Source organism: Hylobates moloch, unplaced genomic scaffold, assembly GCF_009828535.3.
Source record: "Hylobates moloch isolate HMO894 unplaced genomic scaffold, HMol_V3 SCAFFOLD_14, whole genome shotgun sequence".
Taxonomy (NCBI): domain Eukaryota; kingdom Metazoa; phylum Chordata; class Mammalia; order Primates; family Hylobatidae; genus Hylobates; species Hylobates moloch.
Genome location: NW_026652289.1, coordinates 2,062,461 through 2,086,823, shown reverse-complemented (window position 1 = coordinate 2,086,823; position 24,363 = coordinate 2,062,461). Strand labels below are relative to the sequence as shown.

The 24,363-nt window shown below is 53.7% G+C and overlaps 1 protein-coding gene across 1 annotated transcript in view; it reads right to left on the bottom strand.

Annotated features, from left to right (window-relative positions):
* Window positions 1-12,567: 12,567 nt before the first annotated feature.
* The window catches only part of TSPEAR (thrombospondin type laminin G domain and EAR repeats), a 184,915-nt gene continuing 173,119 nt past the window's right edge, over window positions 12,568-24,363 (bottom strand). Inside the window, exons 10-12 of the mRNA XM_032174851.2 lie at window positions 21,294-21,481; window positions 16,884-16,985; window positions 12,568-14,614 (exon numbers count right to left, since the gene is read on the bottom strand). Of these exons, the coding sequence (XP_032030742.1) occupies window positions 14,461-14,614; window positions 16,884-16,985; window positions 21,294-21,481 (444 nt within the window). The 3' untranslated portion in view covers window positions 12,568-14,460. The remainder of the gene's footprint in view (window positions 14,615-16,883; window positions 16,986-21,293; window positions 21,482-24,363) is intronic.

Below are 24,363 nucleotides of genomic sequence, written 5' to 3'. Positions count from 1 at the left end.
TCATCCAAGACCACTTGCGATGTGGTTAAATCTACGTCTGTGAGTGCTAGTAAATCCACATCTACTAGTACTAGTAAATCTACCTCTGCTAGCGCTAGTAAATCTACCTCTGCTAGCGCTAGTAAATCTACCTCTGCTAGTGCTAGTAAATCTACCTCTACTAGTGCTAGTAAATTTACCTCTACCAGTACTGCCCCCCACTGTTTCCTTTCAGGCATTCAGCTCAGTCTACGGCCCGCAGGCAGATTTCCTAGAAATAACTGCTCCTACTTCTGAACTCTTAACAAAAAGTTCTCTGAAAAGGAATTTGGAGGAAACAGACTATTCCAGTGAACAGCGTAGAAGCCTGGGAGATGTGGCCTTTGGTGTAAAACGAAGGTGTGTTCAAAGAGCAAAGAGGGAGTTCAGGTTTTAGAGCAAAAAGCTCCTGCCCTGGGGTCCCCATTAGGTGCATGTAGGCAAACGAAGGATTGAAACGTGCTTAGTTCTGATTGGTTGATACGGCTGGGCCCTGATGGGTTGGTTTCCAAGCCGCAAACCGGAAGTCTTTGTTAGCTATTTCCTTCAAACAGTGGTGGGGGGGGGCGTGCGGGGCGTGGGGGGAGTGTCGGGCGGGGAGGAGGGTGGGGGCCGCTCTGGCTACAGTTAATCTTGGCACTGACAACGGGGACTGATTGGGCTTCGTTGTGAAAAGGAGGGCCCTGTGGTGCGTTTACAGTATCTGAGAACACAGAGTTCGTGGCCACTCCCTCACCCAGCCCTGGGCACCAGGTTATGTTTTAAATTTGGGCACCTCAGTTAGCCATGGGGAACCCCTTTTGTTTGTCAGCCAGGGCATAGTTTGCCAATCCCAAATCTGTAATCTCTCTCTTAACAAATCGCTTTCTACCCAAATACAGATCCTTAAGGGCAGGGCCTCTGGTTCATTTTTGTCATCTCCACCTAGCAGAGAGCGCGGCACACGGCAATGATACGGGAGTGCACGGAAGGGAAGAGCGTGGTCCCTTTAAATGATACAGAAGGGAGGTGCTGGGTAGAGGTGGGCGTGGTCCCTGGCTAGGGCTCCACCCCCACGGACCTGGGTGAGGACAGGCACTTCCGCCTTCTTGCCCAAATGTTGCATTTTCCAAGACCACCCTGGCCCGCCATGCCCCCATCCTGGGCCTATAAAAACCCGAGACCCTAATAAGGCAGAGACAGAACTGCTGGGTGCTGAGAGGAACACACGTCAGTGGAAGAAGAAAAGCGGTTGGACATGGAGAGGACGTCAAGGCAGCATGCCGGCGGAAGAGCACATCCACAGATGCCGGCGGGCCACCAAGCGGAGGGCCACTGAGCAGCAGGCCACTGAACGGCAGGCCACTGAACAGCAGGCCACTGAACGGAGGGCCACTGAGCGGAGGGCCACTGAGCGGCAGGACCAGGAGGAGTTTGGCCAGGGCAGTCGGAGGAGAGCCGGGGCGCCAAGCACCCCAGCTCCAGGGGAAAACCATCTCCCTTCTGGCTCTCCCGTCGGCTGAGAGCTGCTTCCACTCAATAACACTTTGCACTCATTCTCCAAGCTCCCGTGTGATCCGATTCTTCTGGTACACCCAGGCAAGAACCCAGGATACAGAAAGGCCTCTGTCCTTTCGACGAGTACCTCTACTTGAGGTGCTCATTGACCTGGTTAACACAAGCCGCCTACAGACGGCAAAACTAAGCACTCTGGAACACAGGCCCTCTGGGGCTTCAGCTGTAAACATTCACCCCTGGGCACTGCCAGGGGTCGGAGCCTGCCTGACTGTATGCTCCCCTAGAGGTTTGAGCTTCGGGGCACTGAAGAAGTGAGCCACACTCCCATCGCACACTCTGTGAGGGGGACAAAGGAACTTTCTCTCTTTTAACTGGGGCCTCATCTGGGACCTCGGAAAGTGAATGCCTTTCTCCCAAAACCCTACCACCTGTCTCTTTCCTGTGGGTAAGAGGCTCTGTTTTCCTTTCATCTCTTTTTTCTCTCTCACGGTTTAAAAATGGCTCTTATCTCCTTCTTTATGATGTTAAAAGAGTTTTGCTACGGGCTGCAGCAATGTTACTAAGTAGAATTAGCATTTGGCTCAGCCGCCAAAGGTGCAAATCAGTCCAGTGTTTCCTAGAGGCGCCATGTATGCCTCCACCTCGACAGCCGCTGGCACACACGGCTCTGGGCACCTCTCCTTATTCTTTCCCTTTCCAGCTCGGGCCCCTGGGCGTGCCCACAGCAGGCAAAGGCCAAGCCCAACAGCCACGAACGGCGCGGGAGGAAGCCGAGGGGGTAGCCGGGACCCTACAGGGAGTGCCTTGGTCAAGTGTGCCAAGGGAACTTTTTCTCCCCTGGCCAAGGAATTCAGCCTGGTCTGAACTGGGGAAAGGATGGGAAAGTTACAAGAATTAGAGGGACCCAGTTGCACTAAGCAAGGGGTTCTTCTCCAGAATCTTCCCCTTTTTGCCCCTTAAACTGTTTTTCTCTTTCTTCCTTTTCTAAGTGAGAGGGCTCCCCTCCCAACTCTGTTTCTGATGGGGAAGTTAGCAGAGGACCAGCGACCCCTGCTGGCTGAGAGCTGCAAATTCGGCAGGACACATTTGAGACACTCCCAACAGATACAACCAGCCTCTAAAATATCTTTTCAGTCCCAAACTCGATTCCAAGCTTCAGGCTGAGGTCTTAGAAAGAAAAAACAGGTCTGAGGGATCCAAAGCCAGGGAACAGGCACAATGTAAATGGGTAGCACCAATTCCTGCTGACTAAACCCCCCACCCCATGGAAGGAGGCCACGCTTCATGGCATAAACAGGCCCAGGGAACTGAAGGTTTGCCGACAGCAGGGAGAAAGGGAGGCATAGGCAAGGGCGGTTCATTCCTAGTCTCCGGGTTTTCCCTGCTTCATGGGTACATACCACATTAGTACCCATGGCTGGCACCTGCCAAGGTCACCAGGGCTCAGGGATAAGGAGTGGAGAGTGAAAGGATCATGCTCATTTTCTCTCTCCGTCACACCCTGAGTTTTCGCTGAAAGAAGGAAGGGAATGAGGGGCCTCTCTATTCACTGTCTCCAGTTCTCTTCAACACCCTCAGTTTATACTCCTCTGTAGTGTACCCTGAACCATCGGGTCTGCTTTGACCCTCAGAATCTGCAGGAGAAACACCTCAGAGCCCTCTGCACAAAGGTTGGGCCAAATTATGAAGGACTGGGTTGGCCCTAGGAAGGAACCATTCATTTCCATACCATTTGGCTGCTGAGACTTTTCTGTAGATGTGAGGACAGATGGCCTGAGGCCCTATATGTGCAGGGGCCTTTCTATACCTTGCAAGGCAATCCAGACCTTGCCGACAGTGTAGGATTCATCCAGCCCTCCTGTTTGCCATCTCAGAGAAGGCTGCAAGGGGTAAGCCCAGGGAATTAAAGATACAAGTCCTAGAGGCACCCCAGAAAGAGAGGCCAGTTCCCTCAAGCCCTGCTCCTCTGGGTCCACCCTGACCTCCCTATCCAGCTTCAGCCTCTCACTTGGCCCCTGCTAGAAATTCTCACTCTGAACAAGCCCCAGTCTCACTCTTGCTCCTCCAACAGATGCCTGGTGAATTTGGGCCCAGTAAGGTCCAGGTCCCCTTCTCCTTACAGGACTTAATATAAATTAAGGGGGCATCTGAGCAAGTTTTCAGATGACCCTGATAGGTATATAGATGCTTTCTAGAATTTCAACCAAACAGTTGAACTCTCCTGGAGAGACTTTATGTTACTTTTGAATCAGACTGTGATGGACACTGAGAAACAGGCCACTCTACAAGCTGCAGAGAGATTTGGGGATGGGCTTTGCATCACATGTAGCATCAGGAAAGGGGGTGAATATTATCCAACCGGAAGAGAAGCAGTACCAGTGAATGATCATAAATGAGACCCCAATCACGAGAGGGAAGCCTGGAGGAGGAGACACTTTGAGGTGTGGGTAATGGAAGGCTTACATAAGACTAAGAACAAGTTGTCCATGATCAACCGGGAATTTGATGAAAATCCAATCGCCTTCTAGGAAAGGCTAAGAGAGGCCTTGGTAAAGCTCACCTGTCTCTCTCCTGGTTCAGTTGAGGGACAGCAAATCCCAAAGCATAACTTTATTACTCAGGCGGCTCCTGACATCAGGAGGAAGTTGGAAAAACTGGGCCATTGGACCAGATAGTACATTAGAGGACCTCCTAAAAGTGGCCACCTCAGTCTTTTATAATAGAGATGGAGGCCCAGGAAAGTGAGAGGAGACACAGGAAAGAGACACAAAGCTTCAGTGACCACTGTGTAGGACCACAAACCCCAGAATTCCCAGGGTGCGTCTGTTAACTGCTAAAGATACGGCAAGAATAGTTACTTCATTCTAAAGTTTATCTGCTCTTCTACAAGGTTTAATTTCTTGCACCAGGGTGGAACAGCTCAGGGTACAACTTTGCTGTTAGTATATTTCACTTCTTTGTGATCTTTGGCGGTACATTCTTTCTTTTTATAACACACATGTTTAACCCATGCATACTGAACCTTATAAAACCTGGGTTTTTTTTTTTCTCTCATGCCTAGAAGTCATCAAACTCCAAGTGGACAGGCAACTGGAGCCTCAGATAATGACTCCCCTTTGCTAGGAGCCCTTAGACAGACCTCTGGGAGGAATTTGACTGCCATTTTCTCCAAAATGGCATCTCCTGTCAGCAGGAAGCAGCTAAGACCGGTCGTCATCCATATTCTAACAGCAGTTAGATGTACGTCTTCAGAGAGGGGAAATGATATGCGAGTGCGGGGAAGGGAAGAGCGTGGTCCCTTTAAATGATACAGAAGGGAGGTGCTGGGTAGAAGAAGGCGTGGTCCCTGGCTAGGGCTCCACCCCCACGGACCTGGGTGAGGGCAGGCACTTCCGCCTTCTCACCCAAATGTTGCATTTTCCAAGATCACCCCGGCCTGCCATGCCCCCATCATGGGCCTATAAAAACCCCGAGACCCTAGCAAGGCAGAGATAGAAGCTGCTGGATGCTGAGAGGAACACATCAGCGGAAGGGAAGAAGAAAAGTGGCTGGACATGGAGAGGACGTCAATGGAGCCTGCTGGCGGAAGAGCACAGCCACAGACCCTGGCACGCCAGCAGGCCACTGAGTGGCAGGCCACCGAGTGGCAGGCCACGTAGCAGCAGGCCACTGAGTGGCAGGACAAGGCAGAGTTTGGCCTGGGCAGTCGGAGGACAGCCGGGCCACTAAGCGGCTCAACTCCAGGGGAGAACCATCTCCCTTCTGGCTCCTCCATCAGCTGAGGGCTGCTTCCACTCATAACACTTTGCACTCATTCTCCAAGCCCAGGTGTGATCCGATTCTTCTGGTACCAAGGCAAGACCCCCGGGATACAGACAGCCCTCTGTCCTTTCGACGAGTAGAGGGTCTCATTGAGCTGGTTAACAGAAGCTGCCTACGGACAGCAAAACTAAAAGAGCACGCTGGAACACACGCCCACTGGGGCTTCAGCTGTAAACATTCACCCCTAGACACGGCCGTGGGGTTGAAGCCTGCCTGTCTGCATGCTCCCCTAGAGGTTTGGGCATCGGGGCACTGAAGAATCGAGCCACACCCCCATCGCACACCCTGCGAGGGGCACAAGGGAGCCGTTCCCTTTCAGCAGGTCTTAATAAACACTGAGTGAATGAATGATTACGCACTCAGAACAATCAGTTACCCTCTCCCACTCCGTGCCTGGGAAGTACCAACAGATACTGAAAGGTAATGGGTAATGTCTGGAGATTTTCTCCACAGGATAGAAACAGAAAGCTCAAATGAGGCAGCAAGTTGAAGAAAGTGTGACACTGCTTTATTTTTAGGATTTTTTCTCTTTTTTTAAATAAATATATATGTAGAGAGACAGGGTCTCCGTTTGTTGCCCAGGTTGATCTCGAACTCCTAAGCTCAAGCCATCCTCCCACCTCAGCCTCCCAAGGGCTGGGATCACTGGCATGAGCCTCTGCGCCCGGCCCTTAGAATTTTTTTCTTTTTTAAAATTTTAACTATTTTATATATATTTTTAAGTTCCAGGGTACATGTGCAGGATGTGCAGGTTTGTTACATAGGTAAACGTGTGCCATGGTGGTTTGCTGCACCTGTCAACCTGTCACTAGGCATGAGGACCAGCATGCACTAGCCCTTTTCCCTAATGTTCTCCACGCCCCCCTGGCCCAGCCCTCTCCCAACAGGCCCCAGTGAGTGTTGTTCCCCTCCCAGGATTTTTTTTCTTAAGGAAACACATCACATCAGGCATTGAAGTGAGGGTATTGACTCTCTTTGAGGTTTGTATGCAATTTTCAACCAGAAGTCATGGCTGGGGACACAAAAGCACCTCCTTGCCTATGTAATTTTGTTCCTTTACCGCTTTAAACAGGCAAGACGTGGTTTGCATTCCTTTCGCTGCTGGTGTTGTTGGCTTTGTGTTTCTGAACAGAAATAACTTGACTGACTTTTGCTCTCAAGGTTGTGAAAGCCCCCCCCCGCCATATGTTCCACTCATTTGTCACCGAGACCCTCAGTGTTGCTATCTGTGCAAAATGTGTGTGGGTCGGGTTGTGTCAGGCATCAGACGATGTCGGTACCTCTCCTCACTGTGAAGGATGACAGTGTAGGCTAAAATGTGGGAGCTAGAACACCACCACTCCAGGCAAGGATGCGTACCCACCGTCCCGGGGTTTAAGCACATCATTGTCACCATCGCAAGGGAGTGACAGCCCTTTACAGATTACATCTCCTTTTCCTGGTGATTCTCCCTCTTAACCCCTAAATGAGTCCTGCAAGATGGCTGTTGATTCTTCCTATAGCACAGCTGAAAGGGTTGAATGGCTTGTCCTAGAGCACACAGTTGGGCAGGGCTGAGGAAAATGAAACCCAGTGCTTGTCCCTCCAGGCTGCGGGGAACCTGCACTAGAGTTTTATGAAAGTCCAACTTCTTGGCGATAGGCAGAAAAAGCAACAATCATCTTCCCTGCTATTTTCACCTAGCAGACAGTCTTCAGCCCAGAGAACGTCTTCCCAAAGTCCAAGACAGAAGGTACATGTAGAAAATGAAATAGAGGTTCCTCTTCAAAGGGACTTTCCTCCCAGTCTAATTCAGAATAGATAGTAACCTCTCTTAGAAGCAAAATTGACTCAAAGACCTGTGTTAATATTCTTAAATTCTGCTAGCTGTAATAAAAAAACCAATATACTCTGTTCTTAGCTCCCACATTTTAGCCTAGGTATTTGCCCTGGCATGCCTGAACTGGTCCAAGCAAGAATTAGGTCATAGCCTATTCCTCTTCCTTATTTGGAAGTGTTTTTGCCTCTCTCAGCATTCCACAAGTCACTTCCTCTCTTCCTTTGTTCTCCTCTGCCTTTGCCTCTTTTGGGAAGTTCTAAGTTGCCAGCCAGTCGGGTCTAGTACAGGATGTGAGGTTCCATTCCAGCCGGTAGAAACTGGACACAGCAGTAGGGTAGATGTGTCAGGTTATACATGACCCTGTCTTTTTGGTTTGTGTGTGCTCTCGTGGCGAGACTGCTAGTGAGCAGCACCCTTTCTGCAGAAAGTAAACTAGCCTTGCGGAGAGATCCTTTGTCTCAAGTGTTGATTTTTGCAACACCGAGCGCCCGTTCCCAACAGTACACGTGTCTGCCTGTGTGTGTACACATCCACCCATCAGCCACAACCCTATGCCTGAAGCCAAGCACTAGAAGGAAATCCTCGGGGTCACGTCATTGTTTCAGATTTCAAGTCTCACTTCCTGAACCTGTTACCATTCGGGTCTATATCTCCATCCTCCCAGATCATCCTCTGATTCCACCAGAGCCAAACCCGGAACCCTCTACTCATTTCACTCTTTCAACACACATATTCCAGGCACTTCTGCCGCTCAGCATCTCCCAAGGGTGAGCCCTGAGCTCGTGCAGGGATGAATGCTTTCCATGGCTTTTCTGTCTGCCTGCAGTTATGCCCCGATCTCTGGGGACAGGACCCGCCAGGTCTGTCTGGGGAATACATGTGCGAGACAGGAACTGGCTCCTCCTACTCTCAGCCCCAGTGACCTGCTCTATAAGGCTGGTTGTAAGTGTGGCTGCTGCCCCTGCCCAAATGCTTTAGGTTCCCCTCCTGGGATTCTCCTGCCCCTCTAAGCAGCTCTCCAGGGGACCCCATCCTGACACTCAAAGAAAGCAGAAAATGGGGTTCCTGATGAGAAAAGAACTGTTCTGTGAGGAACACAAGTCCTTTTACATGATCAGGCACAGAGAGACATGGAGAGAGGACAGGAGTCCTGTCCTCCCCCCTCTGAGCTGTGTGTTCATCTTCAGAAGCTGCGTGCGATGACCATGAGGAGCCACTAACCAACAAATCATGCCCAGCGGATGCTGCGACCTGCACCGCATAGCTTAGTGGTGTTATTTCTGTGAGCCAGCGAGACTCCCAACAAGCAGCTTTGTGTTGGCCTGCTCCGTGTCGCCCTCTTTTGCCTGTAAAAACCTGCCTGTAATGAAGGCCAAAGAAAGCAAGCTCACGGCTGGAAGCTCGTGGCCGGGAAGCTCACGGCCAGGCGTACGTGGGTGTGAGTCTTCTGGGCTGCTGTCCTCACCCTGGCTCAAGTCAACTCTTTAAGTTAGACTTCATGCCTCAGCCTCTTCCTTTTAGGTGGACACTGATGGGAATACAGGAAGGGCCCCCGTCCTTCCCTGTCTGAAGCTCAGACTCCGCATGAGAGGACTTCCCACTCCATCTCAGGATGGAGACAGCCTGCTGAGGATGCAGCTTTGTCCAATGAGTTCAGGAGGGCTGGTGGCAGCGTCTGTTAATTCTGTTGGGGCAGCCAGTGGCAACTGGCAGTTATTCCAGCTGAGGATGCTGGGATGGATTTTTTTTTTTTTTTTTTTTGAGACACGGTCTCACTCTGTCACCCAGGCTGGAGTGCAATGGCATGATCTCGATTCACTGCAGCCTCAACCTCCTGGGTTCAAGCAACTCTTCTGTCTCAGCCTCCCAAGTAGCTGGGATTACAGACATGCGCCACCAAGCCTGGCTAATTTTTGTATTTTTAGTAGAGAGAGAGTTTCACCGTGTTGGCCAGGCTGGTCTCGAACTCCTGACCTCGTGATCCTCTGCTTCAGCCTCCCAAATTGTGGGGATTACAGGCGTGAGCCACCGCGCCTGGCCTGGGACGGAATTTTAAGTGAACCGTGGCCCTTAGATCATGAGTCCAGCTTCAGTGTCTGATGAAACAACACCGCAGGGTTGGGAGAGAGGGGAAGATTCGCAGGCCACGCTGAAACCTCTGGTTAGCCCCCGGCTTCCACATCCTTCCCAAAATCTTTAGCCCAAGTGCCGCATAGCCCCTTTTGCATGTCTTCCCCACTCCTTGGTGGCAGAGGCCCCTGTTGGTAAAGCAACAATGGAGAAGTGGGGAAGATAAAGAGCTGTGAAAACTGCCCCAGAGAAGCTGCAAGAAGCTTTGCTGGAATCAGGTTTTGCATCTCCGAATCGGAGCTCCATTTGTTGGGTCGGGGACCATGCTTATTGGTTCAAGAACTGACAGAAGAGGTGTTTGCAAAATGCTTGTTGGGAGGATAAATAAACAGCTAAAGGAAATTTTATCTGAGCCTGAGAACCGCCTGCACCAGCACAAAAGTAAAGCCCCAGCACCCTCGGGCCAGGCCTGCTGGAAAAATTCCCGTGTGTCAGCCCCAGGAAGACGTGGGCAAAATGGGGCATATCCTGACCAATGCAGGAAATGGCCCTGCTCTTCTGCTCATCTCCCTTCCACTGTGATGCTAAAAATCCCATCGTGGCCGGTCATCAAGCGGCAGGAAGACGGTCAACTTTTGCATGGCCATTTAGAGGTTTCCTGGAAACCTGGCTCTCTCCCCACCGTTGCCCCATGAGTATGGTGGTGACGAGCTTGGGCTCTGAGATCAGAAAGTCTCAAGTGTGAAACCTCAGCCTTCTTCCTTATTAGCTGTGAGACTATGGGCAAATTGCTTAACCTCTCTGAACCTCAGTTTCCTCAAACTGTAAAATGGGGCTAATGTTGGGTGACACTCGGCATAATGTCAGAAATAGAATTAGTGTCCAATAAATGTTGATCTCATCAGCCCCACAGCCCATTCCGCCACTCCCTTCTTTCTCTTCCTCCCCACAACCCAACTTCATCATTGCCTACAAACAGCCACAGGATAGAACTCAGGACAGTTCGGGACAGCTCTGGACAGTGCAGAGGTTAACTACAAGTCTAAGAGCAATCAGTGAGTCCTGCCCAACTGCCCAGCTGTTTGAAAAGCACGTGCTGTTTTTCAACACGAGACCAGCCTGGCCTGTTTGAAAAGAAGCTGGTGCTGTCCATAAGCCACACAGCTTTCTAGGAATGACAGGGGTGTGGATTTACAAAGTCACTCTTGACCCTTTAAAATAACACAACTATGTTTTGCTCTCACCATATCTCAAGTGGCACCCAGATTGTGAGGCCTTCCATCCAGTGAGTAGTGTCACCTGGAGAGGTGGTGACCGATTTAGGGCCCCGGTTTAGGGCTGAGCCAGGATCAGCTGCTTCTTTGTGTGTTGGTTGGTCCCCTTCTGCGGAAAGCAAAGGGATTGGACTAGATGATCGTGAAAGAACCTTCCGATGTGAAGATGTAGAGTTTCGATGGTTCCATGATAGAGGGGTTCACAGAAAAGTAAGATCCACAAAGCTTAACCTCCCAGGGGGACAATTACAATAATGTGAAGTTAATGCTAACACAGCATAGTTTGATGTGGGTGTGACGGCATAGGGAGGTCGGGGGCCTGGAGGCTTCTCAAACTCATTCTCAGCACCAGATGTGGCATCAGGAACAGCCTGAAGGGAGGCTAAGGGATCCTGCCCTCTCCCCAGCCCTGAAGATGCCTCCACAGTGAAAAAGAGACAGGGAGCCCCCAACTCTGCACTTTCACTGGTTACTCCCACACTGGGGGGCAGGGGAGGAGGAAGACCCCAACACCTCCCACCACCGCTACAGACCCCGACCAAGCTTCAGTTCTCACCTGCACCACCACCCCAAACCACCCCTGAGAGCCATCAGGTGACAGCTGTGTTTCACCTGCGAAAGGTCTTCCTTTGGCAATTTTTGTCACAAGTTTTTGCATATTGTTTGTGTAAATTTGCAGGTAGGATTCAAAAGGTCCCGATTCCAATTACGCAAGAGGAAACACACTGACCGCACTTGCAGTTGAAGAAGGTTCTCAGAAGAGCGCGCTAGAACCGCTCCCCGGTGCCAGGAGAGGTGTTTGAACTATGTGCGGCTGGGGCGCCCAGACAGGGGCTTCCCCACGATCCAGGAAATCAGAGCTTTTCCAATGCTGGCTCGAAATCATGGCTAACAGACAGAAAAGCGCTTTTCTCAACCCCAGGGGAAGACTGGGGAGGTGGGCGGGGCCACAGGGCCCACTGATTCCATCCAAGAGGGGACGTGGAAGGACAGCGGCAAGCCCACGTCTGAAGCTGCTCCCTCCTGTGAAAGGCAAACAGAATCCTGAGATGCCAAACTCACTATTCCAAAGGGAAAGGGAAAGCTTGGAAACGGCGTCACGCAAAAACCTGCCTTTCAGGAGAACCAGTCTGTTTCTGAACAGAGAGCTTGCAAGACGGCCGGCCGTGCATCTCCCCGGGAGGCCTCCCGCACTCCGACAGTGTCGATGAGCAGCTGATCCTCGCGAGTGTGGGACAAAAGCAAGACCAGGGCTTGCTTTTATTTTTGTTCAGGGACACGAAGCCAACACCACCAGCTGCTAAAGGAATAAAACCACATCTTGCTTGTTTAAAGCAGTAAAGGAACAAAATTACATAGGCAAGGAGGTGCTTTTGTGTCTCCAGCCATGACTTCTGGTTAAACGCTCGAGACAAACACAGGCTTGGCTTTTTCTTCTTCTCTGTGTCCACTCTATCTGACGTAAGATGCAGGTTTGCTGAGCGCCAGGTGAGTGCGTAAAAGGCTGTTCCCCCACCTCCCCCTTTCACTTGTAGTGTGCACTCAGTGCGTGCTAATGAAAGCCTCACAGGAACCTCATTGCCTACCCCCGCTTTTCTCTCTCCTCCTACCCCCCCACCGCCCTCTCCTCTCCTCTCCTCCTCTTTTAAATACTCAGCACCTCAGAACGCTCTCTGGAAAAGGCCTGGCCACAGGTCCTGCTGTGACTGGCGTCGCTTTTTCCCGGGCAGATTCTCAACCTTGGCATCATAACCCTCTAAGCTGACTGAGATCTGGCTCAGACACTTTCAGTTTTGCGCACCAAATACTGAGTGTTTGGTAACTTTACCCAGAAGTTCTTAGATTTTCAGCTACTCAAGCCAGGCTCTGATTTCCAAAATAAGGCCAAATCTAGAACAGTTTGGGGAATGAAGGGATCTGGCTGAGAGATGGGAGCTGGAACAGTCGCGGCACCGTCAGCCTCACATGAACAGAAACAAATTACTCAGACAAACAAGAGAAGAGCAAGGCCCAACTGGAAAAGCATGTAGATGAGTTTGCAAACCAAAAAAGTACCCGAGGGGGGCCTCGATCAGTGGAGAAGTTTATTTTGCCAAGGCTAAGGACGCACCCAGGAGACAGGTCTGTGCCTCTCTCCCAAGATGGTGTTCAGGGCTTCGGTCAAGGGGAAAAGCCGGCTGGAGGGGCAGAGGGAGGAGGGTGTGGTCACATGACTGATTGCCCCATGCTGCAGGAGAAAAGGAGCAGGTGGGAACAGTCAGTTACCTGTTTCTCTCGTGCTCAGTAAATCGGCACTTTCCACGAGATAAGGTGCACACAGAGCAGCCACTAGTGGAGATGCTGACCCTCTCATCTGTAGCTGTCTGCTTAGGGCAAAGGGAAACGCAGCTTCTTGCAGGACTCAGATTTCAGCGTTTTTCTTCTTGGTTGAGTGAATTGGGGCCTCCAGTTTTTATCCTCCTTTCACAAGTGCTGACGTGATGAGGCCAATCATGTGTGATTGGGATCTTCTGAGTGACTTGGTGGAAAGCAGGGCCCGACCCCCTGCCCAGGACGCTTGGGGAAGCCTTGCTGGCTGGACGGAGGGGAAGGAGGCTCTCGGCGACTGCCCCCAGAGGGGAGTGGCTCTCCACTGGCCACGGCGATGGCTGGAGTGAGACCTGGGCCCCAGAAAAACACGAAGCTCCCAAAGCTGGCAAAAGCAGACACTGAGTTTATTATCTGCCAGACAAGGGGAGGCTTCCATTTCATTACGAAAGGTCAGGAGTGCTCTCTGAGCTGAAGGTGAATGGACAGCTGCGGTGTAGGAAACAGGAAGTTTTGTCCACAGTTCTGATTGGCGGAAAAAGCAAATCGTAAACTCTCTGAGGATCGCTCCTGTTCCGATTTGTGTTGCAGAAGCAGGAGCACCGTTCCGGGAAGACCCTGGCAGGTGTGGTCTGGGCTGCGTGGCCCCGGAGCCTGCTGTCTGAGCCTCTTCTCATGGAGGGGGGGGTGGTTTCTCTGGCACCCACATGGGTCAAGAGGGAGGAGCCCTGGGGCCTCACGCCCATCAGCCCCTCTCATCCTCACTGCCTGTGACAGACGGACAAGCAGCTCTCCCGGCTGCAGAGACAAGATGACCACAGGAGAGCCAGCAGAGGACGCTGTTACCAGGGAGCTAGGACAGCCAGCACACAGGCAGACGGAGGCACGCAGCTTGAGTCCCAGGCAGCGGGAGGACATGTGATTAAAATGCTGCTGAATAGGGAAAAAATCCCGGGCCCAGAAGTTGAGGTCCCTGTGGGTGGGGCCGTGGGGAGGGTGTGCCACCCAGGCCATGCCCAGGCTTGTGATTTCTGACCTTGCGCCAGTGCATTTACGGGTAAACTGAGGCTGGGAGGGAAGCCTCTCATGTACGGGGAGGTGGTCCTCTGTCCGTGTCCGTGGTGAGGGGCTGTGCCCTCCCGCTGCCAAGAGAGGAGCACCGGTGCTTTTGTAAAGAGCAGTATAAATACAGTTCCGTTGAGATAAAACACAATAAATAGGTGGCGGCAATGGCGGGACGGCACCACGCCTGGCCTGCTGAGGCAGCCGGACACACACTGCAGGAGTGGCTGGCGAGAGGCCAGCCGCGGGGACACGAGCCGAGGTCCTGTTGTTTGAGGTAAAAATTTATAGAAACGGTTCCTTGACAGCGAAATCCCCGCTGGACACTCAGATGGGCGAGCACTGGCAGGGGCTCTGGGCCTCCGCCTGCAAGACCCGGACTGTCACTGGGGCTGTGGCTCAGAAGGACCCAGAGGTGGATGGATGTCCCTGCCCGAACCAGGGCCGCAGATGGCCCCACCTGCACCCTGCCTGATGCCCAGGCCTGGGATGCCCTAGGCTCGGCCCACCTGGACGTCCAGGGCCGCTTGGGGGAGGTGCTGGGGTCCCGCCCCGCCTGGCCACCCCAGTTGCTCCCGGGCAGCCACAGCCTCAGCGCGTCCTCAGCCGCAGGACCCTGGAGAGGGGCTCCTTGGCGCTGGAGTAGATGAGGTAGGTACCAGCCGTGGTGCTGAAGGCCTCCCAGTCCCTGCAGCCGACGGTTGGGAGGCTGTGCACCGCCACGAAGCCCTCGTAGCCCTGCCACCTGCGGGACAGACAGCGGCAGCCGGGTCAGCCTGGGCTCTGCGGGGCGGCTCCTCTCCCCCGGCTCCCACCCGTGCTGTCAGGGACCCAGCAGCTCTGGGTCACATCAGAGCCTCTTCCATCCCCCCAACTGGAACGGCGTGGAGAGATCGATTCTGGGCCATGAGGGCCCTTCTCATCTTGCAAAGCAGGAGGCTGAGGCCCAGAAGAGGAAAGATTCCAGATCTCACCAAGATCCCAGCGCTACCTCCTATCCACCCAAGATCCTACCCCCAGGGACCCCCAAACGTGCAGTTCCGAGGGTCAGCCTCAATCGTGAGGTGCGTGACCTTCCCCAGGGCCCCCTCAAACACACGCAGGCCACCACGCAGGCAGGAGTCCCTCTGTCCTCAGATGCAGGAGCCCAACTCTCTGCCCGCTGCTCTGCGGCCCCACGTCAGGGGCTGCCCCAGACCCTCATTCTTGCTCTGGGCAGCTGCTGGCCACCGGGGTTTGCCTTCAGAAGGACTCATTTATCCCAGGGGCTTCCATTTCCAAGGCGTGGAGTCCCCAAGGCAGGGTGACAACATCAAAGGCACGAGTTGTTTACATTTAATTAAGGATGGCTTGAACCTGGGAATTTCAACCTGCAATGAGCTGAGGTTATGCCACTGCACTTCAGCCTGGGCTACAGAGTGAGACCCTGTTCCCCCCAAAAATAAATAAATAAAAAGGAGATATTATTAAAAAGGTACCAGGCCCAGATGGCTTTATAACTGAATTTAACCCAGCTGTCAGAAATGAGAGAAAAATCCTATTCTTCACACTATCCCAGTCCACAGGTGCAGCCAGAAAGCCCTGCAGTGTCCACAGTTAGAAAGCCCTGCAGTGTCCACAGGTGCAGTTAGAAAGCCCTGCAGTGTCCACAGTTAGAAAGCCCTGCAGTGTGCACAGTTAGAAAGCCCTGCAGTGTCCGCAGTTAGAAAGCCCTGCAGTGTGCACAGTTAGAAAGCCCTGCAGTGTGCACAGTTAGAAAGCCCTGCAGTGTCCGCAGTTAGAAAGCCCTGCAGCATGCACAGTTAGAAAGCCCTGCAGCGTGCACAGTTAGAAAGCCCTGCAGTGTGCACAGTTAGAAAGCCCTGCAGTGTGCACAGTTAGAAAGCCCTGCAGTGTCCACTGTTAGAAAGCCCTGCAGTGTGTATTTACTGTTAGGCTTCATTTTAAACTGGATAAAGTTAAGTCCCCAAAAGAAAACCACCGAGCAATCTAATTTCCTATTATAGATGCTAAAAGCTTAAAGATAGGCAATTGGAAGGCAGTGGCTTATTAAATAATTCTGCATCATCACCAAGTGGCATCAGGTCTAATAACGTGAGGAGATCTCTCACTATAAATCATGACATCAGCAGTAAATGTAGTGGACTGCACCACACACTCACAGATGCCAAAGGAGACCCCAGCCCCGGCCCGGATGTCCCACAGCCCATCGAATGGCCACGCTCAGATGTGCTCGTGAAATTAGAGCAAGGTGGGACAGCTGCCGCTTCTGCCACCATCCAAGATTGTTCTGGGATCTTTAGCTAGGGAAGCAAGCTAAATAATCAATTAGAACACTAGAAATCAAGGGGAAATGTTCTTTATTCGCAGAGGTAATTATATTCCTAAGTCCCCTGAGAATCTTTTTAAGAAAAGCTATTAGAACTGATAGTGTGGTTAGGTGGCGAGACACAAAAAATGACTGTCATGATGAGCAGCTGCAAATGAAAGTTAAAAAAAAAAAAAGCCAACCCTATTCGTTAAACGTACAATACTTGGAAAGCTCCTAGAAATAAATGTGTTGAGAACACCACAGTGTCTATGAGAGAAAAATTAAATATCAACACCTCCCACGTTAGGATGTCCGCACGCCGCATCCGACAGAACCCAAAGGCAGAAGCGCCAGCACTCGTGGGTCGTGGCTACACCCGGGGCAGGGGCCCCAGCTCAGATCCCACACGGGTGCAGCCAGTGCCGGGCTGTCCACTGGGCCCAGCCAATCTCGGAAATGACACCTGACTTGGGACTCGCTGTGAGCTGGTGGCACCTGCGAGAGAAGGTGAGTCCCCAGGGCGAAGCAAGGCGCTGGGAGGAGGCCGGCCTCGGTGAGCCCCCAGGGCGAAGCAAGGCGCTGGGAGGAGGCCAGGCCTTGGTAAGCCCCAGGGGGAAGCAAGGCGCTGGGAGGAAGCCGGCCTCGGTGAGCCCCCAGGGGGAAGCAAGGCACTGGGAGGAGGCCAGGCTCGGCAGCTCATTACCTGTAAATAATACTGTTCACCGAGAAGGTGCGCCCATCGAAGGAGTTAGCGACCACCAGGAAATAATCTTCTCCCACCGAGAAAAACTCCCAGTCCAGAGCACTGTGGGAACAAGTGGGCGGATATTAGGACACAACAGACATCGCCAGGTGGATTGGCCTGAAGCTACCTCCAAAATTCACAGAGGAGGAGCCGGGGCCTAAGTGGGGAATGATTTTCTCACAGTCACATATGAGTTGGTCTATTCCAGGAAAATGTAAATTACTTGTTTGCTTAAAAAAATGTCAAATTTTATTTTATTTTATTTTATTTTATTTTTGAGATGGAGTCTCATTGTATCACCCAGGCTGGAGTGCAGTGGCGAGATCTCGGCTCACGGCAACCTCTGCCTCCCGGATTCAAGTGATTCTCCTGCCTCAGCCTCCGGAGTAGCTGGGATTACAAGTGTGCGGCACCACGCCCGGCTAATTTTTGTATTTTTAGTAGAGACAGGGTTTTACCATGTTGACCAGGCTGGTCTTGAACTCCTGACCTCAAGTGATCTGCCCACCTCAGCCTCCCAAAGTGCTGGGATTACAGGCATGAGCCACATGCCTGGCCTCAAATTTTAAATTGTGGTAAAATACATATAACATAACATTTCCCACCTCAACCATCTTTAAGTGCACAGATCAGGGGCATTAAGCACATTTGTACTGCTGTGTGGCCGCCACCACCATCCACCTCCAGAACGCCTTCATCCTGCAAAACCGAAGCTCTGCACCCAGTAAACATCACCCCCCACCCCCTCCCCAGCCCCGGCACCCACACACCACTTTCTGTCTCTATGAATTTGACCACTCTAGGGACCTCATATAAATGGAATCACATGGTGTTTGTCCTTTTGTGTCTGCCTTAGCTGAGACTCCAGTGACTCAAGGTTCATCCGTGTTGCGCTGTGTGTCAGAATCTCCTTCCTTTTTAAGGCCGAGTAATGCTCCACTGTGTGAATGGACACAATGTGTTTGTCCATCCGCTGACGGACACTTGGGGAATTTCCTCCACGTGGCTACTGTGAATAATGCTGCTATGAACGCCGGGGTACAAAAGTCCACTTTAGGAGGTTGAAACAATCAGAGAAAAAGTCTCAGGCTCCTGGCGCCTGCTGGAGGCAGGAGCTTCGTTTCCCGCTCTGGACACTGTGCAGAAATGGAGTCACGGTGCTGTGGCCTCTGTGCCTGGCTTCTTCTCTCAGCATCGTGTCCTCAGCTGCGAGGCCAGCAGCCGTGAGGTCACTCCAGGAGGGGGCTACAGGACCTGCAGGACCTGCCGGTTCACGGAGGTTCTCCTACAAGCAGAAGCTGTTTCTTGTTGCAAACAAATTTGCTGTGTCCTGTCTTAGGCAGGAGTCTCGCCTGAGTTTGCCAAGGATGCATCTGTGCTTGGGGATGGCTCGGTTTGAGGGGTCTGACGAGCGGCTCCCCCGGAACCTTTCCTCCCCAGGAGCCCACCTGCTGAGCTGTCGGCGTCAGCCCCACGTCTCAAGATGAGGAAACGGAGGTCAAAGCCATGCACACGCAGGCGTCCTGCTGACATGCAGGCCAGGCCGGTGCCTCTGTGTTGAGCAGCCTCAGGGCTGTGGCCAGTTCAGGCAGCAGAGGGGCCTTATCCTGGTGCTTCCCTGCAGGCAGTTGAGGGGCCGGCCTGCAGCAGGGGCTCAGACAGGACCCTGAGAGAGGGAGGGATCACGGAGGTGTCCAGCGACAGGCAGGGCGGGCAGAGCCCATGGGGCCTTGGGCTCCTCGCTCCTTCGGTCAGTCAGGGTGACATCTGGAGCCACCTCCGTTAATGGCGGGTTATGATTTGGTTCCCATGGAGCCCGTGCCAGCTCGCCGGGAGGACGAGGACGCCGACGCCTGTGATCACATGCTCTGGTCTGGAGGCACGGCCATGGGCCCCGGGTCAGCGTGAATCTGCGGGGTTACTCCTCAATCTGATCTGAGCTCTAAAACCCAGACCCGAGGAAGACAGGCGGCCATGTCGGATGTACCAGCGGTGGAAGATCCTGTCTGGCTGCACCGAGGCTCACGTCAGAAGCCGGCTTCGGTTTCACCACAAAATAAGGCAGCTAGTGCCCGATTCTGCCTCCAAAGCAGCCCTGGGTCACACTCGCTGTAGGACAGATGTTATTGTTTAGAATCATGCCCTCTGGCAAATGCCCATCATCGGACAAATGGATGGATGAAGTGTGACTCAGCCACGAGAAGGGGGATGCTGTGACACGCGCGGCCACGCCACCAACCCAGAGGACACGGTGCTGCGAAAAAAAGCCAGGCACAGGCCACGGCTCTGCGAGTCCATTTCTGTGCAGTGTCCAGAATGGGAAATCACAGAGACAGGAAGTCGGCCTGGGGGTGCCCAGTAGGGAGGGTGGGACTGGCAAAGGGTGTGAGGGCTCCTTCTGGGGGGATGAGAATGTTCCAGAGTTGACTGCAGCCATGGCTGCACGTATCTGTGGATTTAACAGAACTACTGAATCTAAAAAGCAAACACAGCAGACCATTTGAAGGCAGTCAGAGCCGAGGTTACACACAGAAGCCACGAAACCCCTCAGCGCCCTCGAATGGGGTTTTGGACTTGGGGAGGCCACATCCCGTCTCTGGGAAGTGTAGGGAATTCCCCATGCTGGGTAGAAGGGCTAGGAGTTTGACTTGTGTGTGCTGTTTCGATGGTAAGTATTAAACATTACCTTAATTAATTAGTAAGTACTTTCTGTGTTTCATCATTTAGTTCGTAAACTGTCCACACCACTGTCCAGCGGTGACATGGCCAGAAGTCGCGAGTGTGTAGCTGTGCCCTGTCAGTTCCCGCAGCTTTCAAACACCGAGGTATCTGCCTCATCCGTTTCTGGACTAGTATCATCTCCGTGACTAATTTTTAATCACACTTCATTCTCCAACTTGTCTTATTCTAAACGTTGTTCTAAAAAGCCTAATCTTTGTTTTGTTCTCGGCGTTGACATTAGACGGCATGGATTCGTGCCGGGGACACGCAACTGCCGCCGCCGCCCCGTGCCTGTTTCTCCTGCCACGGCTGCCAGGCCACGCAGGGGCCACGGAACCCACAGGCAGGTCACCCCGGAATCCCCAGTGCCCCCAGCTGGCACCGCCGCTGGCTCTTTTTCTTTATTCTGAGTGTTCTTTTTTTAATTTTTAAAAAATCATATAAGTAAGATATTAGTCAGTTAACGTTGTCGTCCTTTGTAAAGCCAGCAGTTCAGAAGTAACAGGGCAAATAGGGAAAGTCCTTCCTGGCCTGCCTGCACACCCCTGCAGCCCGCCCGGTCCTGGGGTGACTGCTGACGGAGAGGGCACGTCCTTCCAGATCTTCTCTGCACTTCCACGGGCACGCACAGCTAAGCGGCACACAGCGGCTGGGCTTGCTCCTCCGGACTGGGATCGTGAGATGTCATTGCATCTCACCCCGCCCTTTCCACAGAGCAGTTCATCTTGGAGACTTTTCTCCTTGAAGGGTCTAAAGGTATGTGTTGTTGTGTCTCTCAAGCTGCGATGAGAGCCCAGTGCCCAGGAGGGGCAGGTGAATTGTGACTGAATGAAACGGGAGTGCATGGAACCCTGAGGAAGCCTGGGAAAGCCGCCTCCTCCCTCCCAGGATGGGGATGGGCCAGATTCCAGCTCCAAGCTTGACCCCTGGCCCCTGGCTCTGGGATCTGAGTAATACGGATTCGACTGCAGGTTTATTCACAGACTTGAGAATCCCACCCCAGAGGAAGCCCCACGCTGGTCAAGACGGTTATGGATTCTCAGTGCCCGCTGTCCAAAATGTGGTGCCACGCAACCTCCTGTGGCCCCACAGAGCGTGTCGGTCTGGAGCCATCACTTTCTCGTACATACAGACCCACCCTCCATGTTCCCTGGATCTCACGTCTGTCTCAACACGCCAGTCTCCGTGTCCTGGTGTTTGTTGTCGGGGAGGATGCAACATCGGGGGAAGGGAGTAATCATGTCTGGTGGCAGTTGGCACTGGCAGGCAGTGGGCACTCGAAGCCTGCACCTCGCACCTGTCCCTGTGGGGCCTCGGCTATCCCTCTGCATGATGGGCATGAAGCCCCCTCCTTTCTCCACTGCCTGGATGAAAGGAGGCAATGAGTGTGAAGGGGCAGAACCCTGCACACAGCGCCCGGCTCTGGGAACCAAACCTGTGGCTCAGGGCGGCACTGACTTTCCCAGGCCAGGAAGGTCCCCAGGCCAGTCTTTCCACAGAAGGTCCCCAGGCCAGTCTTTCCACGGGAAGGTCCCCAGGCCAGTCTTTCCACGGGAAGCGTGGTGAGGATGAGCCTAACGGGGATTCCGACACGGTGGGCCTCCCAGAGATCAGCGCACCCTCCCACCGGCCTGTGGTGGCGCGTACCTGCAGGTGAGAATGTCCTGGAACTTGACAAAGGCCTGCGCGGTCACATTCAGCTCGTAGATGACGGAGTTGATGACGTAGGAATCATTCTGGACTTGCATCTCCACATCGTAGCTGTGACTGTTCGCCACAGCAAGGAAGATCCTCTCCCCGATCTGGAAGACCTCCCAGTCTGCAGCACCGAATGTCTAGGACCAAAGGAGAGAAGGCGCAGAGATGTGGGTGAGCAGGTGCAGAGGTGTGGGGGAGCGGGCGCAGAGGTGTGGGGGAGCGGGCGCAGAGATGTGGGTGAGCAGGTGCAGAGGTGTGGGGGAGCGGGTGCAGAGGTGTGAGCAGCACTCTCCCTGGCTGTCCCCAGGGCTGCCACTTGGCAGGACGTGGGATCTTGGCACATCCCAGTGCCTGCTGCGCTGCAGGTGCCAGACGTGGCACTCCTGCTGGCAGCCTCCTTGGTCACCATTCTTCCTGAATGTTAGTGCCAGCTGTGCCCACCCCTGCCCCCAGCGACCATCTGTATGACTTGCTTCTCAGCAATCCATGCCTCCCTCTACTCCAGGCCCCAGTGCTGTGCATCCTACGAGCACCACCTGCTTTCTCACCTCTTCCAGGAAGCCCACCCCGATCCCTCTAGTCCCAGCCTCAGACACTGAAGCGACATCAGGTACCTCTCGAGTTTTCTCTTACACGCTTTCCCTGGCCTTGCAGTTTGGCTGAGGCTTTCCTCTGGCTCTGTAGTCAGAAGCCATCTCTGGGTTCCTGTGTTTGCCATTCCTCCATAAATCACTTACCACCCTCAGGAGGCAACAGGTCTGGGGCTGCACACGGAGACCCAACTGCGGCCCCTCTGCCACCAACCTTGAGCTGCAGGAGCCTGTCTGCATGTGGGGCCCACAAGGCGGAAGCTTATGCCAGCACCTTGGGGATAAGGGTGGTGGGGCTGCACGGGGAAGGGGAAGGCTGCTTCCCTGGGGACAGTGTCCCCACAGGCCGGGGATCCCTGCGCACGGTCCCAGGCTGTCCTAGCTGAGGACAGAGCCGGTCATGCTGCAGGGCTGTGTCTCTTCCTGACTCACCCCCGTCCGGAGGGCCTTCTGCCTGAGGGACATTGTGCACCACCGGGCCAGGTGCGAGGCAGCTGGGACGTTTTCTATTTGCCCAAGTCGACCAGCAAGGGCCCGGCTCAGACGCCCCCGGGTCTGATGCGACCTGCCCTCCGCAGTAGGTCAGGCACCCTCCCATGCTTGTATGTTCAGGACGGGGCTGCCCAGGCGTCTTCTGGTCCCCCTGACTGTCCGGCGCCTGCCCGGCCGGCTCAGGTGCCGCAGGAAAGAGAAAACTCTGGGCCCAACGTCAACGTGCGTTCTCCACGCCCAGCAGGGGGCGCCGTTGCCCGCCCGAGCCCGGAGAGCCTGGGCTGCAGGGAAGGGTGCGGGGCTGCAGGGGAGGGCGCCACAGGTGAGGACACAGCTCCGTGGGCACCAGGCAAGGTCCCAAAGCAGATCCGCAGCCGGTCAGAGGAGCGCACATGGGTGAGCTTAAGCTAAGAAACCAAGACTCACTAGGCAAGGACAGGGGACCAGGACGCCTGGCGGCGCCGAACCCTCGGCGGGGGCGGGGCCAGGGGCTGGCTGCCGCTTTCCCAGGTCAGCGCGCCCTCCCCTCCTGCGGCTCCACGAGATGTGACTATTCCTATCTGCTGGAGAACAGCTGTCCAGGCCACCCCACGTCCTTCAGGGGGACTCTGAGACACTCCAGGCCGGTGCGACCTTCAGCATCATCTGGACTTTGGCTGCCTCACAGGTGGGCGGGTGGGAGTGTTACACACAGGCCAGTTCTCTGACTTAGCAGAAGAGAAACAGGAATCATCAGACTGTTAAACCCTGGGCTCCTCCCACGCCTGTGCTGAGGAAAGCAACTGAGTGGGCAGCCCTCATGTGTGTACACATTTGTACACATGCCTGCACACACCTGCACACATACAATGCACACACCACACACAGGCCCATACCTGCACACCTGCATGTATGCATACATACACACAAACATGGATGTGCACTGTGTGTGCACACATGCACACACGCACGCACAGGCACATGTACACACGCACACACACACCTGCATGCACTGGCCCATACCTGCACACCTGCATGTATGCATACATACACACAAACATGGATGTGCACTGTGTATGGACACATGCACACACACACACATATGCACGCACACATGCACATACCTGCGCACATGCATGCATGCATACACAAACATGGATGTGCACTGTGCACACACACACACAAATGCACACACACACCCCTGCACGCACAGGCCCATACCTGCGCACCTGCATGCATGCATACACACACAAACATGGATATGCACTGTGTATGCACACACACACACAAACACACAGGCATATATGCTTACATTTTTACATGCACAGATGTACATGCATGCCTGTACACATGTAGATACACATGCAGATACACGGGCCTGCTCATGTATACATACACATGTACACCTACACACGTATATACGCAGGCAACCATGCATGTGTGTACATGCGTACAGGCATGTGTGCACATGTGCATATGTGTATACCTGCACACATGCCTGTACACAGGCACATCCCTGCAGGCACACACACGCACCCGCCTGCATGACCACATCTACACGCACACATACACCTGCACAGCACAGCTCTCCCCACATTGCTGGGGAAGACGGAAGAGACATGCCTACAGCCCTGGGCGTCCTTCCAGTGGAGCCCGCTGCTTCTTAGCTACTTGCTGATGCTCACCTGTGTTGAGGCAGATCCTGATGGACTGCCGGGGCCAGAAGAGCCTGAAACTCCCTCTCAGGGAAAGCCCCAGAGTGCCCGCCCTGTAGCAGCCCAGGGTGATGGGAGACCCCGAGCTGGCACTCTGAGCACTGTGTAGAGAGAGCTTACTGCAAGCTGGGGCTGAGCCGGGCATCACATCTCAGTGATGAGTGAGGTGCCCTCCCTGCCCAAAGGAGCCCTGGAACAGGGGCTGCTGCAGATGGGGGACCATGGAGGGGCTGCCTGGGGCCT